This window comes from Hemiscyllium ocellatum, chromosome 48 (genome assembly GCF_020745735.1).
Source record: "Hemiscyllium ocellatum isolate sHemOce1 chromosome 48, sHemOce1.pat.X.cur, whole genome shotgun sequence".
NCBI lineage: Eukaryota > Metazoa > Chordata > Chondrichthyes > Orectolobiformes > Hemiscylliidae > Hemiscyllium > Hemiscyllium ocellatum.
In genome coordinates this window covers 16,344,822-16,361,410 of record NC_083448.1, presented here as the reverse complement: position 1 = coordinate 16,361,410, position 16,589 = coordinate 16,344,822, and the positions used below count along the sequence as shown (strand labels likewise).

The window sequence follows — 16,589 nt, the reverse complement described above, 5'->3', positions numbered from 1 at the left end:
CAATGTCAAACATCTCATGTCACAATAAGAAGTGGAACAGGGGAGCTTTGTCATTGTGTTAACATCCCAACTGGACGGTGCATAGCGTGATAATGTGGTACTGTAAGACACCCCAAAAGACATTGACCTGGCTCTACACAAAGGAATCTGATCAACTCAAGGAGGTGTACCTTCCAAACAAATTTTGGAAATGGTTAAGTTGTTGGAGAGATAAAGTGCTGACGAATGTAATTGGGACCTGCCTTCCCATTTGCTTTGGCAATGAATTTCTCGAAATACACACGGTATCCAAATGTGCAGATGATACCGATGAAAAGGTGATGATTTTGAGATGGGTGGGGAATTGCAATTAGAAAATAGATAAAGCAAAATAACAGCAGCAGAAACAAAATGACCCTACTGAAGATGTTGCAGTAACTTCGGACAAAAACCCCAAAACTCCTAGCAAACGTAACGTTCAATTTGACCACCTAAGACAGAACTGCAATAAATGAAGCAGAAAGAGCACTGAATTGTTTTACCTAAGCAGCACAGCACAAGTCAGTGGTTATCACAATCAAACTGTGTTGTGGTCAGACCAGATCGTATTTTTGCTGCATCCAGCTTGAGACAGTAAGTTATGAGGCAGACGTTGAGCAATGGAGAGAATGCAGGCAGAAGCTACAAGGTTGAGCATTCATAAAGATATCATCAGCAATTGAAGGGAAAAAACAAAGCTGCATTTTCATTTTTGTCTCCAAAGTAGGTGACACAGAGTGATTTTTAAAAGATGGAAAGGTAGCATGAAGAAAAGAGATCAGAAAAGAGATTTCAAACAAAGTTGCAGGACTTTGTCCCAAGGCATCAGACACTAACCAGAGAAAGACACAATCAAGACAAACATCAGAAGGTCATTCACACAATGAAGAAAATTTTGTAACCGATTTAGTAATTTAGGGAAACTTGTGGAAACATTTTATGAATGAGGAAACTACTAAGGCTTCCTGAAGAACTATCATGAAGTGAATGGCCTTCTTTATCCATCTTTATTCTGTGGTAGTCGACAGCACTCATTTCAACAATACAAGGATGCTGATACATAAAATCGCTCTGGCCTCTCCCTAAACTCCAGCCTTGGTTGACAGTGAGAGATAAGCCAAGTCATGTAAGGTCACTCTAGGCATCTACAGCTCAGTAGTGAGTGGAGGAGATCTTGTGCTTCTGACATATTCGACTGCAAAGAATCAGATTCAGAAATGTCTAAGTGCAAACAGAAAAGTGACAATTCTCAATGATAAAGAGGCCCCAAAACATGGAAGGTTTGAACGTCATGAATATGCTTACATCAAAAATAAGCCTTTTATGAAATTAATCAGTCTCTATGTAATAGATTTCTAGTTTTCAGTCAAATATATTGAAAAAAGCATAAATTGCTGCATTGAACCTGATTATTCAAGGCTAATGAGACGAACAGCAAGTGTCAAATTGGTACAAGCTGCCAAAAACATGGACGAATGGTCTCTGACCTGCTGGCGGTAGGACTGCCTGGGTCGATGGCCTTTTGCGTGGGGTCAGAGAAGGCTGAATGGGCAGCATCCCTGGGTTGGCTGGAGCCTGCCCAGCCTTCGGCCTTTGGCGAGGAGCTATTGATGTCTCAGTTGGTGGAGTTGGGTCTGTCAGTCTGTGAAATGAGGACAACAGTTTCATGTACGGGAAAGACACCAGAAAACATCACACTATAACACACACCCAACTCTCTCTCCCTCTCCCACACCCGTTGTTTTAACTTTGCAGTCTTGGAAGTGCAGACAGCAGAAATATTCAGTCATGGAACAGGGATCGATAGAATACACCAGACCACTTTTTAACATCACCAAACTGTGTTGATACCACAATCAGAATAACGTGGTCTAATCTGACCCATTCTGCTTCTCATTATTTGTAAGCTTCAATACTTCCACTTTTCAAGCAATCGATTCCTATTAGAAAAGGTTCAAAGATAGATACTGCATCAACAAAATGGCAGAGGGATCTGGACTTTATATAGAAAACAGTTCTTAACCATAATTTTGTGCCATCTGGTTACAATCTCAGTAATTAGTATAAACAAACATCGATCTCTACTTACCTCATTACAATTCTTTAAGGACCACAAGAATAGGCCACATGTTCCGAACATCTCACTTCAATATCTTCAGTTCAAATGAAAAGATTTTGTGCATTTAAAAAGCTTTCCTGCTGCTAACACCTGGTGAATCAGTGCCATCCATGTTCTGCAGCTTTTCATGTCTAATTTCCACTGGTTCAGAACTCGAAACAGTACTCAGCCTGCAGTCAAACTAATGACTTGTATGTCAACATCACACTGACTTTGTACATATACAATATACAATATCTGTCCTCTATGGAAGGAAGTCTGCCATCCTTACTGGGTCTGACATACATGTGACAGCAGATCCACAGCATGTAGTCAATTCATAACTGCCCTCTGGCAATTAGGGATGGGGAATAAATGTTGGCCTGTCCAGCAACACCCTCATCCTGTGAGTGAATAAAACAAAATCCAAACACTGACACTATACTTATCTAGCACAAGTGGTCGGGCACCAAATGACTAGTTTCTGCAAGGACTACAGTAAGGGAACCAGAAAGGTTCACCAGCACTTTTTATATGAATTATCATGCGATATGGGCATTGCGATACTATAGCAAGACTATATCAATAAATACCAGCATTTATTGCCCAGCCCAAGCAGAGCTTGACAAGTTGGCAGTGAGCTTTATTTGCTGCAGTCATTGGGTGTAGGTAGACCCATAATGACATCAGAGAAGCAATTCCAGGATTTCAACCAACAAGTGAACAAAGTTAAAAGTCACACAAAGCCGGGTTATAGTCCAACAGGTCTATTTGTAAATACTAGTTTTCAGAGCACTGCTCCTTTGCCAGGTAGCTGTGAAAGCTTGTACTTCCACACCTGTTGGACTATAACCTGGAATTGTGTGATTTTTAACTTTGTCCACCCTAGTCCAACATTGGCACCTCTACATCATAACAACAATGAAGGAACAGCAACATATTTCCAACTCAGCATGATGTGTGGCTTGGAGGATAACTTCCAGCAGTTAGTGTTCCATGTATCTGCTGCCTTGTGCTTCTGGGTGGGACAGTTCAGAGGATGGAAGATGCTGACGAAGGATCTTTGGTGAATTTCTTCATTGCATCTTGTGGAGAGCACACACTGCTACTACTGAGCGTCAGTAGTGGATGGAGTGATTACAAACTGGACTCATCATTTAAAGACTGTGGCTACAGCACCAGGTCAGAGGTTTGAAATTGTGGAGTGAATACCTCATTTCCCGACTCCTCAAACCATGTCAACTATTGACGAGGCACAAGTCAGAAGAGTGATGAAATACTCCACACTTGGCCAGGTGAATGCTGCTCCAACAATACTCAAGGAGCTTGACACCACCCAAGACAAAGCAGCCCACTTGTTTGGCATTACATCCACTATCTCCGCCACCAATTTTATGAGCACAACTGACTCGTCCTTTCTCCAACATTGGATGATTGAGATTTCTTTTAATGGATCCCTGTGCCTCTGCCAAATTCCACACACTCGTGCATTTCTGAACAAGGAAATGTTCCCAGCATTCCCCATTTGAATCAAAAATAATGAACTCGGAACTGAATGATTTAGGGATTTGTCTGTGCAACAATCACTGCATTCAAAGATAACTATCAGTCCTTGAGCCACTTGGGAGCTGAATTAGGGCATTGTATCAATATCCAACTGAGAAAAATCCAGGTGGAAATTAAGTGCTGAACCAATAAAACACCCACCCAGATCTCCTTGTCCAGACTAATACACAGAAGTTAGCCAAGTCTGCAATGCACATTTAGTCCTCTAAGCCAGAAGCAAACCAAAATTACATTCAACAAAAAACAAGGCTTACCCAACTGAAACCCAAAAGGCTTGGCAATGTTATATTTGTACTCCCTGGATTCAAAACACTTTCCCTTCCCAAAAGGCACAAAATAAAATCCAAGTCTTGATGCTGTTATGTCAAAGTCACTGAAGCACTTCCAGGCAATTGCCTCCTCCGCCTAATTACATGCAAGACGGTATGTGAAAGTGCTAACCTCGCCTTGGGCTGTGTCTTCTTAGCTGCAGCTTCACTGGCTTTTACTGGCTCAACAAGCTTGGCTGGAATGGGAGAGTTCTGTAAAAGAAAGCTATTATTACATCAACTTCAAAACGCAAGCAAATGCACATGATTTCTCCACAGCTCAACCATCACAGACTCAACACAACTTGTCACACCAAAATAAAACAATGAAATGTGGATGCTGGCTTTCTGAAACACACAAAAACAGAAATTGCTGGACAAACTCAGCAAGTCTGGCAGCATCTGTGGAGAGAAAACAGAGTTCACACTTCGAGGACAGTGGCCAGTTCTGAAGAAGAGTCACTGGATTTGAAATGTTTTCTCTGTTTCCTCCCCACAGATGTTGCCAGACCCGCTAAGTTTCTTGCACAGTTTCCATTTCTCTATGTTCCACAATGTCATATACTTTCCACTCTCAACAGACATATTATAGATCTTTTTATGCTGGCTGTGTCAAGACTCAGATAGTTCAGTGACAGAAAACTGTTCAATGTGAATGCACAACAGATGAATTTGGTTTCACGAACCCATTGAAGAACCACAGATCTTTCCAACACTTAATATGGGCTTAAGTTGTTTTGCACATTTTCCAACTGGATTGAGAGAGTCAAAGAGATGTACAGCATAGAAACAGATCTTTTAGTCCAATTCGTCCATGCTGACTAGATATCTTACAGTAATATCGCCCCATTTGCCTGCATTTGGCCCAGATCCCTCTAAACTCTTCCTATTTGTGAACCGTTTTAAATGTTGTAATGTCCCAGCCTCCATCACTTCCTCTAGCAGTTCGTTCCTCATACGTACCACCCTCTGAGTGAAAAAGTTACCCCTTGGATCCCTTTTAACACCTTCCCGTATCACCTTAGACATTCAGGTAATCCTGACATACTTTGGCAGAATTCACTTTATTTGATTTACTAACAAGGATATGTCAAGGCAAGTCACTCATGCACAATTACGAATTTGCTTTTCAACTGCAAGTATTCTATTTCTTTCGATGGTCTTGCATTAGTCAAAAATGCTCTCTTCAAATATTCTTTTAATGGAAAACATCAGGAAACTGTCACATTAACACAAGCACATCTGTAAAAGGTTCTCTCTTTCAGTACACAGAAGCTGAAACAATGTACCCACAACACAGTCAGTCTTTCTAGTTGTGCGTCTAAGTCTCAAAACATATGTGACATTCTTGACCTCGAGGCCAGCCTGACAAAGCCTCATTATTTCTGGACTTACACTGACATTCTGGACAGGGCACTCCTTCCCAATTTGTTTAAATGCAAAGTGCGACACCTGGTAAATGTCAGGTCTTTTGTCTGGGTCTGGCTCGAGCATAAATCCTGAAAAAAGGAAATCACTATCAGTAGATTGTTCATACTAAAATGACTGCAGCTTCAATATAAAGGAAGCATCAATGTATTTGACTACACAACTCAAAAAACTGCTGCATGTTCAGAGACAGATTTCATTTTCAATGCTCTGGTACATTTATTCACATATCTTAAACTCTAACCATCAAGAACAGCTCCCTTTCAGACACAGTAAGGAGATCATTCTTGAGAAACAAGCCCAAATAAAATAAATCACAACTGCCCAGAGACAGAAAGCATCAACGATGTTTCACTTTGTTCTTCCCATCTTGTTGTCTCTGTTCCAAGCAACAAGTGCTTGTCAAAATTTCAGTCAATTTGGGTTTAAAATAAAGACAAATGAATCAGACCGGTTAAATGGAGGTTTTTTTTTGAAGAAGCATATCAGAAAATAATTTGCAACAGTGACCCAAATGCATCAACTGCAACAAAGCATGTAACTTGAGTCAAGCCTTTGTGATGTAGTGTTAATGGATGGAACGTTAATATTGCTGAGTTTGCAACAGGAAGCCACTCATTTAGTTTTGACTTCAGAGCGGATGGTTCGAGGTCTCAGTTCTGATTAAAGACTGTTCAGTCCAGAAGGGAGAAAACTTTTTCCAAGCAGGGGTATCAAGTTTTCCTTCAGAGCAACCAGTCACGACAGCTTAAATGCTGTTCTTGTGAATGGACCAAACCAGGAAAGTTTGGATAGAAATCTTCAAGTTGTTAGAACTTAAAAATGTTCAGGCCAAACTGCCTCCACCGTCCATGGAAAAGAAAGTGGGAGGCGTCAGTTGAAAAGTTGGAGTATTGAGTGGGGCGGAAAGTTCCTTGAGAATTGAATATCTGTACTTACAGTATTAGAGAACAGTTTGAAACTTCATTTTGCCATTTGAGCTAAGATCTTTCTAAAGGCCTTCTATATAAAAATACAGACATGCTGCTTTGTACGGTATCTTTGCTCTCTTTTGTGTCATAATCCAGAACATTTTTCAGTTCGAAGAACTTGAAGATTTCTATCCAAACTTTCCCGACTTGGTCCATTCAAAACAACAGCGTTGGTTTTTGTTCATACACAGGATTTGGGCTTCGCTGACTGAGCCAGCATATATTATACATTTGTGATTGCTCAGAGGATACTCAAGCACATTTGAAGTCACGTGTGGGCCAACCAGGTAAGGATGGCAGACTTGCTTCCTGCAAGGACAGGAATGAACCAGGTGGGTTATGTAATAATTGACAATGGTTACGTGATCGCCATGAGGCCAACTGTCTGTTAAAGATTTCTACTGAATTCATCTTTCACCATCTGTAAGAGTCGAGTTCAAACTCATGTCTCCAGATCATGACCTTGGGTTCTGGATAACTAATTCACTAACATGACCAGCATGCCACCACCTCCACAATCCTGAGATAAAGAACAGTACGCCCTCTTGTAACACATTTCAGTGGCCAACCACCACAGCAACCAGTTGAAAAAATTAAACTCATTATCTGTCAAGCCTGGGATTTGACTTGTCCACTATTTACCTTGGAGGGTTTCAGAACAAGTGGCTCATCGTCACTTGCAGCTCTCTCCTCAAGATACAGCAGTGTTAAATCGTCACCCTGCAGACAACGTTGTGTGAACATTCACATCCAAATTATTGGGACTTAGCGTGACAGATGTAACAGGATGACAGCCCACAGAATTATTTTAATCAGTTTCTTGCAGTGAGATATTTCCAGCTCCTTGCACATCAGTCTTCTTCACCTTCACCAATCTTGCAAGTTTTCATCCATTTATAACCTCCGGGATAAAATGCGTTTGACTGGTTCAATTTTGATTCCAATTTTGTCTCAAAGTATCAGTGGAATTCTAATTTTAGGAAATGCTTGTGAAATAATATTTTCTGTTTAAAATTAAACTTTGTTGTGGTTCTGTTCGCCGAACTGGGAGTTTTTGTTGCAGACGTTTCGTCCCCTTTCCAGGTGACATCCTCAGTGCTTGGGAGCCTCCTGTGAAGTGCTTCTGTGATGTTTCCTCCGGCATTTAGAGTGGCTGGTCTCTGCCGCTTCCGGTTGTCAGTTGCTGTCCACTGCAGTGGCCGGTATATTGGGTCCAGGTCGATGTGTTTGTTCATCGAGTCAGTAGATGAGTGCCTTGCCTCTAGGAATTCCCTGGCTGTTCTCTGTTTGGCTTGTCCTATAATAGTAGTGTTGTCCCAGTCGAATTCATGTTGTTTGTCACCTGTGTGTGTGGCTACTCAGGATAGCTGGTTGTGTCATTTCGTGGCTAGTTGGTGTTCATGGATGCGGGTCGTTAGCTGTCTTCCTGTTTGTCCTATGTAGTGTTTTGTGCAGTCCCTGCTTCACAGAAGCACTTCACAGGAGGCTCCCAAGCACTGAGGATGTCACCTGGAAAGGGGACGAAACCTCTGCAACAAAAACTCCCAGCTCAGCGAACAGAACCACAACAACGAGCACCCGAGCTACAAATCTTCTCACAAACTTTGAACACCTACGGGCGAGAGACGCTAAGACAAGCCAGGAAATGGGATCCTGTGCCAACCGCCTAAGCGTCACATAGTAACAACTCCGGTTCCTGCATGAATGCCGAAAGAATCGAATCTTTCCACCATGTGTCAGATACAGACCACCAGTCAACAATCCACAAGCCAGGGACACAGCCAGACAGAACGGATTCAGGATGATCCACGTAATGACTACAGATGCTCACAACAGACTTCACAAATACAGACAAGAAATTGCGTGCCAAAAATCGTTAATTTCAAAAACCACCAATCAGGAATGGATCCAGACCATAGAACAGGCTATCACCACAGTACAGGGCAGGACCACACGCTGCAAAAAAACGGCACTAAAAGAAAAAAATGGCCAAACTAACACACAACGAAGAGGACACAACACAACCTGGGTAAAAAACCTCTCCCACAGACAAGGAAAGAACAATACTGGCCAAGGGACTCAACTACAACCACAGGGATGCCAAGACAGCAGACTTCCTAGCAGCACTAGAATGCACACTCAGGAACAATGGACTGACAGAAGAGGCACAACAAACAGTGAGACAAAGTATCGTACCTCTGATAACAAGGAAAAGACAAACACACAACCTCAACACCAAGGAGAAAGTGCAAGGACTGCACAAAACACTACATAGGGCAAACAGGAAGACAGCTAACGACCTGCATCCATGAACACCAACTAGCCACGAAACGACACGACCAGCTATCCTTAGTAGCCACACATGCAGATGACAAACAACATGAATTCGACTGGGACAACACTACCATTATAGGGCAAGCCAAACAGAGAACAGCCAGGGAATTCCTTGAGGCATGGCACTCATCCACTGATTCTATCAACAAACACATTGACCTGGACCCAATATACCGGCCACTGCAGCAGACAGCAACTGACAACTATAAATGCCGGAGGAAACATCACAGAAGCACTTCACAGGAATGAAGCACTGAGGATGTCACCTAGAAAGGGGACGAAATGTCTCCAACAAAAACTCCCAGCTCAGCGAACAGAACCACAACAACGAGCACCCGAGCTACAAATCTTCTCCCAAACTTTGAAAAAGTAAACTTTGATTAAGATACATTAATTCATCTGCTTTGTCCCAATAAGTGGACAGTATGATGCCATAAACAGAAGCAGCTGCTTAACATTTGGATTGAATCCTGTTCCTGTCTCTATGCATTGCACTCGTGGCAGTCTGTGGCAAAGCATTGGGCACCTGTACCCATGATTGAAATTATTGCACAAGTGCCATTCACGTCATTGTGAATAGTTCAAAAATATATATATGCAATACACATTCTCAATCTCAGGGCAACTCCGCAATAGACAGAGTGTCACTGTTGTCTTCAACTTGACTGCAAATACAGTCAAGGTAATAGACCTGAAACTCACTCACAACTTCAGAACACTTGACCAGACAATGACAACAGGCACAAACCTGACAAATACAACAAGTGTAGGGAAGTTCGAATCATTTAGTCTCACCACAAATTGCAGAGTTCTGCACTTTTTAACATCTTTGAAAATCCAACACTTTCTAGGTTTCAACACTTCATTTCTGAGAGAAGATCAGCCAAATGCACAATATGTGAGCTTCTGATGATGCTGGACTTGACGAATTGTTCAATTAAAAAACACAGACTGTAAATCTATCCAAATCGATTTTTAACCTTCTAGCTTAATTGTACTATCATTCTCAAAAGGAGCCTAGCAGAAACTGAAACATGTAACAGTGTGTACTTATTAGGCAGTGCATCTCGCTGGAGTATTTGGAGTTGTCTGGAATTGTAAAGCTCCCATCACAGATTGCAACCTGGCTTTCTCCAAACGGTAGTGTAAAAAAGCAAAGTTTGTACAGTAAACATCCGAGAGCCTGAAAGAAAAAAACAGAAGAATATGACCAGTCTCAATCAAAAGAAGTCAAAAAAAAAAGCAGAAGTTATCTTTTTTCCCCAAGGTAACTCAACCAGCGGCTCTTCCCAGCTTGGGTAATTCGAGCCAAGAAAGTATCCACATATGATCTTGCATCCACATTTTCCGGAATGTGAAATTTTATTATTTTCTTCAAAGATTTGTCATTTGTTTGATCATGGTATGAAGGTGGAAAGCAACTACTCAAAGTAGCAGGAGCTTTCACAGAACTGTGTCCCACACATACAGTGATGTCCTGGGAAGAGGGGACAATTGCTTCACATTAAAACAAGAATGGGTTTCAAAGCTCTTTCCCAAGAGGGGATGGAGGTTATAGCTAGTCATTCCAGTGACTGAGAAGGTCAAAAGCTACTGTGACTGTGAGCAATTCAAATCAATTTGTGCACACTTTGTGACATATAAAAATACAAACTTAAATTCAAAGTGTCTATTATGATCAGCATGCCAATAGATCGCACTGAATTAACGAAAGTGCTGCTTGTCAATCTGACTGCAAATATTCTGCAACAGCTATAGCATTCAGGGAAAATCCATTGTCACTTGATAATCTCATGAATACTTTAGCACTCGCGTGAAAAGAATGTTAGGCGAAGTGAAAAATATACGAGCTCGAAATGATTTCATTCACATCCCATAGCCACCATTGCCCTTTGTGATCAAATGGACCCTTTCAAAGATATTGGCCAAGTCATGCATATTGGTCAGGACAAGTCATCTGCTCTTTTTCAAACAGCATCAGGAGATGATCACACTCATTTGGCCACAACATGGCATATCCAATCATGTGGAAACAAGTGCAATGTTGAGGGAAGGTAAGTGCAAGTCAAAGAGAAATAGACAGACTTAGTTGTACTCCACGGAGAAAATTCAAGTCAATCGATCTGAACAACAAGGTCTGAACAGTGTAATTTTGCTATGATTGTCTCTTATTATGAAGTGTGAACAATCAGGGGAAGCATCTTGTCAAATGAGATCACTGCTTTCTTTTGGCGTGATATTCAGCTTCTAATAAATTTTAAATAATGCTTTGGCATGGAAATGATTGCCGAGATTAGTTGCCCCGACCATTGGGACATGCTGACATTCTGAACAGCTCTATACAAATATAAGTTCGTTTGTTTCTATTACTGGTAACGTAGTTATGTGTTTTCATTCTCTAGATTTTCACTGCCAATTATTTCCATTACATCAACAGCACTGAATCGGGAAATGCCTCAGAAAGAATATCCTGTCACTAAGTGCTTTCATTTACAGTGCATCCACAACAAAGGCTTCCGTTTACTCACCCATATATCAGCCTTTGTAGTAATAGGTTTGCCACAGTAAAGGTTGACCATTTCAGGGGCTCGGTAGGACAGAGTTGTGTACCTAAAAAAACACAAAGATTTCACCAATATTAGCTTTTTAGGGTTGAGACTGGAACTTCTTGTTTTGGTTCTCTCGAGTGCACAGTGATTTGCCTTTCTTGCGGCCTTTCAGGTTAGCCAATAGAAATAAATTCAAGCTCATGTCAATAAATCTGATCAACTTGGGCCAATGCCATCGGAACACATTAGGTCAGCTGATGTGGCACGAAATGCCTTTATTCAGAGGTGTACCTCCTGACGAATTGTGAGCAAATATTCCCCGTTGTTATAACACCCCGAGTAAAGCCAAAACCAAACAGCAGTTCAAGAGAATGTCTCTTCTTTTGGAGACGTAATGGCTGCCAGTAAAGAACAATGACAACATCTCAAAATAATTCATGGTATGCAAAACTCTTTCATGGGGCAAAAGGTGAAACATTAACACAAGGTTTTTTTTTAATCTTCCTGGTACAGCAATGAAATGGGGGAAGGGAAAATCACAATTAAACTGACACATCTGACAATTTGGTTCCCAGGAATCAAACAATGGTTAGGATTTAGACTTGAGATTAAAACAAACAAGACCCCATGTTGTATTAGGTCCCAGGATCAGTATGGCAATGTACTACAGAGTCATACCCATGATACCATCGCTGCATTAGAACATTGGACCTGAAGGCCTAAAGATTTGATTTCACATCTTACCAATTGAAGCATAACACATTGCTGGAACTATGCTTCATTTTTGCTAAACAGGATGCTCTTCACCTGACCTCTGTGCGGGTCAGGTGAATTGGCCATGCTAAATTGCCCGTAGCATTAGATAATGGGGTAAATGTAGGGGTATGGGTGGGTTGCTCTTCGGCGGGTCAGTGTGGACTTGTTGGGTGGAAGGGCCTGTTTCCACACTGTAAGTAAACTAATCTAATCTAAGTGAACCAGAGGGGTACCAATATCCTGGGGGGGTGAATTTGCTAATGCTCTGTGGACGGTTGGGAGGTGGGGGGGGGGGGGGGTGAAGAGTTAAATTAATGCAACAGAGGGATGGAAACCAGAATCATACTTCCAGTATACTGGAGTTTGAGGGAAGTGAGGTCCAGAATAGGTTTGCAAGGTCGCGAGAGGGACTGACAACCAGGATGTTGGATTTAAACGTGTGTACTTCAATGCCGGGAGCATCCGGAATAAAGTGGGTGAACTTGCAATATGGGTCGGTACCTGGGATTTCAATGTCGGGGCCATTTCAGAGACATGGCTCGAGGAGGGACGGGAATGGTTGTTGCAGATTCCAGGATTTTGATATTTCAGCAAGAACAGAGAAGATGGTAAAAGAGGGAGATGGTGTGGCATGGTTAATCAAGGGTAGTATGACCGCAACTCAGATAAAGTTTGAGGACTCATCCACTGAGGTAGTTTGGGCTGAGGTTAGAAACAGGAAAGGAAAGGTCACCCTGTTGGGAGTTTCCTCTCAGCCTCCGAATTGTTTCAGGAATGTAGAGGAAAGGATAACAAAGATGATACTTGACAGGAGCAAGAGTAACAGGGTTGATGTTACGGGGGACTTTAACTTCCCCAACATTGACCGGGAATTCTATAGTTCAAGTACTTTAGATGGGTCAATTTTTGTTCATTATGTGCAGGAGACTTTTCTGACACAGTATGTAGACAGGCCATTTTTATAAATGATTTGGAGGTGGGCATAGAAGGATGGATTAGTAAACTTGCAGATGACACTAAAGTAGGCAGAGTTGTAGATAGTGCAGAAGGATATTGTGGATTACAGAGGGATATTGATAAGATGCAGCGCTGGGCTGAAAAGTGGCAAATGGAGTTTAATGCTGAAAAGTATGAGGTAGTTCACTTCGGAAGAAGTAACAGGAATACAGAGTACTGGGCCAATGGTAAAATTCTTGACAGTGTAGATGAACAGAGAGATCTTGGTGTCCAGGTGGATAAATCCCTGAAAGTTGCCACCCAAATTGAAAGGGTTGTTCAGAAGGCATATAGTGTGTTGGCGTTTATTGGTAGGGGGATTGGGTTTTGGAGCCGCGGGGTCATGCTTCAGCTGTACAAGACACTTGTAAGGCTGCACTTGGAGTAATGCGTACAGGTCTGGTCACTGCATTATAGGAAGGATGTGGAAGTTTTGGAAAGGATTCAGAGGATATTTACAAGGATGTTGTCTGGTATGGCTGAGGTAACTGAGGTTGTTTTTGATGGAGAGAAGAAGGTTGAGAGGTGACTTAATCGAGATATATAAGATAATCAGAGGGTTCGATAGGGTGGACAGTGAGAGCCTTTCTCCTCTGATGGTGAAGGCTAACATGAGGGAACATAGACTTAGGACAGATATTTCTTTACTCAGAGAGTAGTAGGGGTGTGGAACAGCCTGCCTGCAACAGTAGTAGACTCACTGACATAATGGGCATTTGACATACATATTGAAAATAATGGATGATGTAGATTAGACGGGCATCAGATTAATTTCACAGGTAGGTACAACATCAAGAGCCTGTACTGCGCTGTAATGTTCGATGTTCTGTGTTCAAGTATTTGGTAAAGAGTTGCAAAAAACAATGAAACAACTGAAGAGTGCAGTCATGGGTGATTCCAAGGAGAAAGTGAGGACTGCAGATGCTGCAGATCAGAGTCAAGAAGTGTGGCGCTGGAAAAGCACAGCAGGTCAGGCAGCTGTGATCAAGGGCTCATGACCAAAATGTCCATTCTACTGCTCCTTAGATGCTGTCTGATCTGCTGTGCTTTTCCAGCCCCACTCATGGGTGATTCCCATGATGGATTTGAAAGGAAAGATCACTGGAGAGGGTCTGGTAATGTAATATGAGCTAATAGGCTAGAAACAAAGAATAGTTGAGATGAATGCCTGAAACAGTTCTGGAAGGAAAACAACTTTGTCATCTTTTATACAGTCTTGAAACAACACCTGAGAAGATCCACAACAGTGCATAAGACATTGGGCTGGCACAGTGGTTCCAGTGGTTAGCATTGCTGTCTCACAGCACAAGGGATCGAGTTTCAATTTCACCCTCGGGCATCTGTCTGTGTACAATTTGCACATTCTTCCTGTGTCTGCGTTGGTTTCCCCCAGATGCTCCGGCTTCCTCCCACATTCCAAAGATGTGCAAGTTAGGCATGCTAAACTGCCCAGTGTTCAAGCACGTGCAGGCAAGATGGACTATCCATGGGAAATACGGAGTTACAGGGACAGGAGTGGGCCTGGACAGGATGCTCTTCAGACGGTTGGTAGCCTACCTCTACACTGTCGTGATTCTATGGTATCATGCTGAGTTACAATGAATGCCATTGGGTTCTTCAATATTACATTATTCATGCCCAATTTCTTATGCTATGTTCAACTTCATAACCTTTGCCAAATCATGAAAAACATCATAAGACCACAAGACACAGAAGCAGAAATTAGGCAATTCAGCCCATTGGGTCAAGTCCATCATTCAGTCATGGCTGATAAGTTTTTCAAGTCTGTTCTCTCGCTTTCTCCCCATAATCTTGATCCCCTTGATACTCAAGAACCTATCTATCTCAGTTTAAACATACTCAATGACCTGACACTCCACAGCATTCTGCAGCAATGAATTCCACAGATTCCCCAGCTTCTGGCTGAAGAAGTTTCTCCTCATCTCTGTTCTCAAAGGTCTTCTGTTTACTCTAAGGTTGTGCCCTCAGGTTCTAGTGTCTCCTACCAATGGAAACATCTTCCCAACATCTAATCTGTCCAGCCCGTTCAGTATTCTGTATGTTTCAATTAGATTCCCCCTCATCCTTCTAAACTCCATCAAACATAAACCCAGAGTCCTTAAATGTTCCTCATATATTAAGCTTTCATTCCTGAGACCATTCTCGTGAACGTCCTCTGAACACGCTCCAGGGCCACAACATCCTTCCTGAAATATGGGGCCCAAAACTGTGCACAATACTCCAAATGTGGTCTGACCAGAGCCTTGTAGGGCTTCAGAAGTACATTCCTGCTTTTATATTCAAGTCCCTTCAAATGCTATCATGCACTTGCCTTCCTAACTACTGACTCAACATGCAAATTTATCTTGAGAGAATCCTGGATGAGAACCCCCAAGTCTCTTTGCACTTCTGAATTTTCTCTCCATTGAGAAAGTAGTCTATTCTTCCTACCTAAGTGCATGACCTCACAGTTTCCCATATTGTACTCCATCTGCCATTTCTTTGTCCACTCTCCTAGCCTGTCCAAATCCTTCTGCAGACTCCTGGCCTCCTCAATGCCACCTGTTGCTCCACCGATCTTTGAATCATCTGCAAACTTAGCCAGACTTGCTCTCAGTTCCTTCACGGAGATCATTAATGTATAAAGTGAAAAGTTGTGGTCTCAACACGGAGCCTTGCAGAACACCTCTTGTCACCTCTCTTGAGAAAGACCCTTTTATCCCCACTTTTTTGCTTTATGCCAGAAAGCCAAGCTTCTATCCATGCCAGCACCTTGCCTCTCACACCATGGGCCCCGAAATGACTCATCAGCCTCTTGTATGACACCTTCTTGAAGTCCAGATAGATAACATCCATTGGTTCTCCTTGGTCTAATCTGCTCATCACTTCCTTATAGAATTCCAGCAGATCTGTCTGGCACCACCCATCCTTGATGAAACCATGCCGTCTTGGCCCTATTTTACCAGGCACTTCCAGGTATTCAGAAATCTCATCATTCACAATGGATTCCAGGATCTTAGCCACAACCAAGGTTGGGCTAAACGGTCTGTAATTTTCCATCTTTTGCCATACTCCTTTTTTAAAGTTTGCAATGTTCCAGCCCTCTGGGACCATTCCTCAGTCCAGTGATTTCTGAACGATCACCACAAAAGCTTTGACTATCCCTTCAGCTATCTTCCTTGAAACTCTGGGTGTAGTCCATCTGGTCCAGGTGACTTAATCACCTTTCGGCCATTCAGTTTTTCCAGCACCTTCTCCTTGGTGATGGCCAGTGGCCAACACAAACAGCAACTAATGAATGTAATGGATCCATTAGATACTACCAGAAAAACTAACGTCATTTACAAGATACCATGCAAGAACCATTAAAAAAAAATCCGACATCGGACAAACTAGCAGGAAACTTGCCACCAGGATACATGAACACCAACTGGCCACCAAAGGACACGATCCACTATCACTAATTTCTATACATACAGACAAAGAAGGACACCACTTTGACATACATCCTCGGACAGGCAAAACAAAGACATGCATGAGAATTCTTAGAGGCACGGCATTCTAA

General features: G+C 42.2%; 1 protein-coding gene across 9 annotated transcripts in view; it reads right to left on the bottom strand.

The window, feature by feature from the left end:
- Nucleotides 1-16,589, bottom strand: part of LOC132836999 (AP2-associated protein kinase 1-like) — a 128,229-nt gene that overhangs the window by 68,098 nt on the left and 43,542 nt on the right. For all 9 annotated transcript variants that reach the window (XM_060856619.1, XM_060856621.1, XM_060856618.1 and 6 more), the window contains exons 6-10: nucleotides 11,252-11,333; nucleotides 9,774-9,906; nucleotides 5,386-5,489; nucleotides 4,124-4,203; nucleotides 1,506-1,660 (exon numbers count right to left, since the gene is read on the bottom strand). In XM_060856619.1, coding sequence (XP_060712602.1) covers nucleotides 1,506-1,660; nucleotides 4,124-4,203; nucleotides 5,386-5,489; nucleotides 9,774-9,906; nucleotides 11,252-11,333 — 554 coding nt within the window. The remainder of the gene's footprint in view (nucleotides 1-1,505; nucleotides 1,661-4,123; nucleotides 4,204-5,385; nucleotides 5,490-9,773; nucleotides 9,907-11,251; nucleotides 11,334-16,589) is intronic.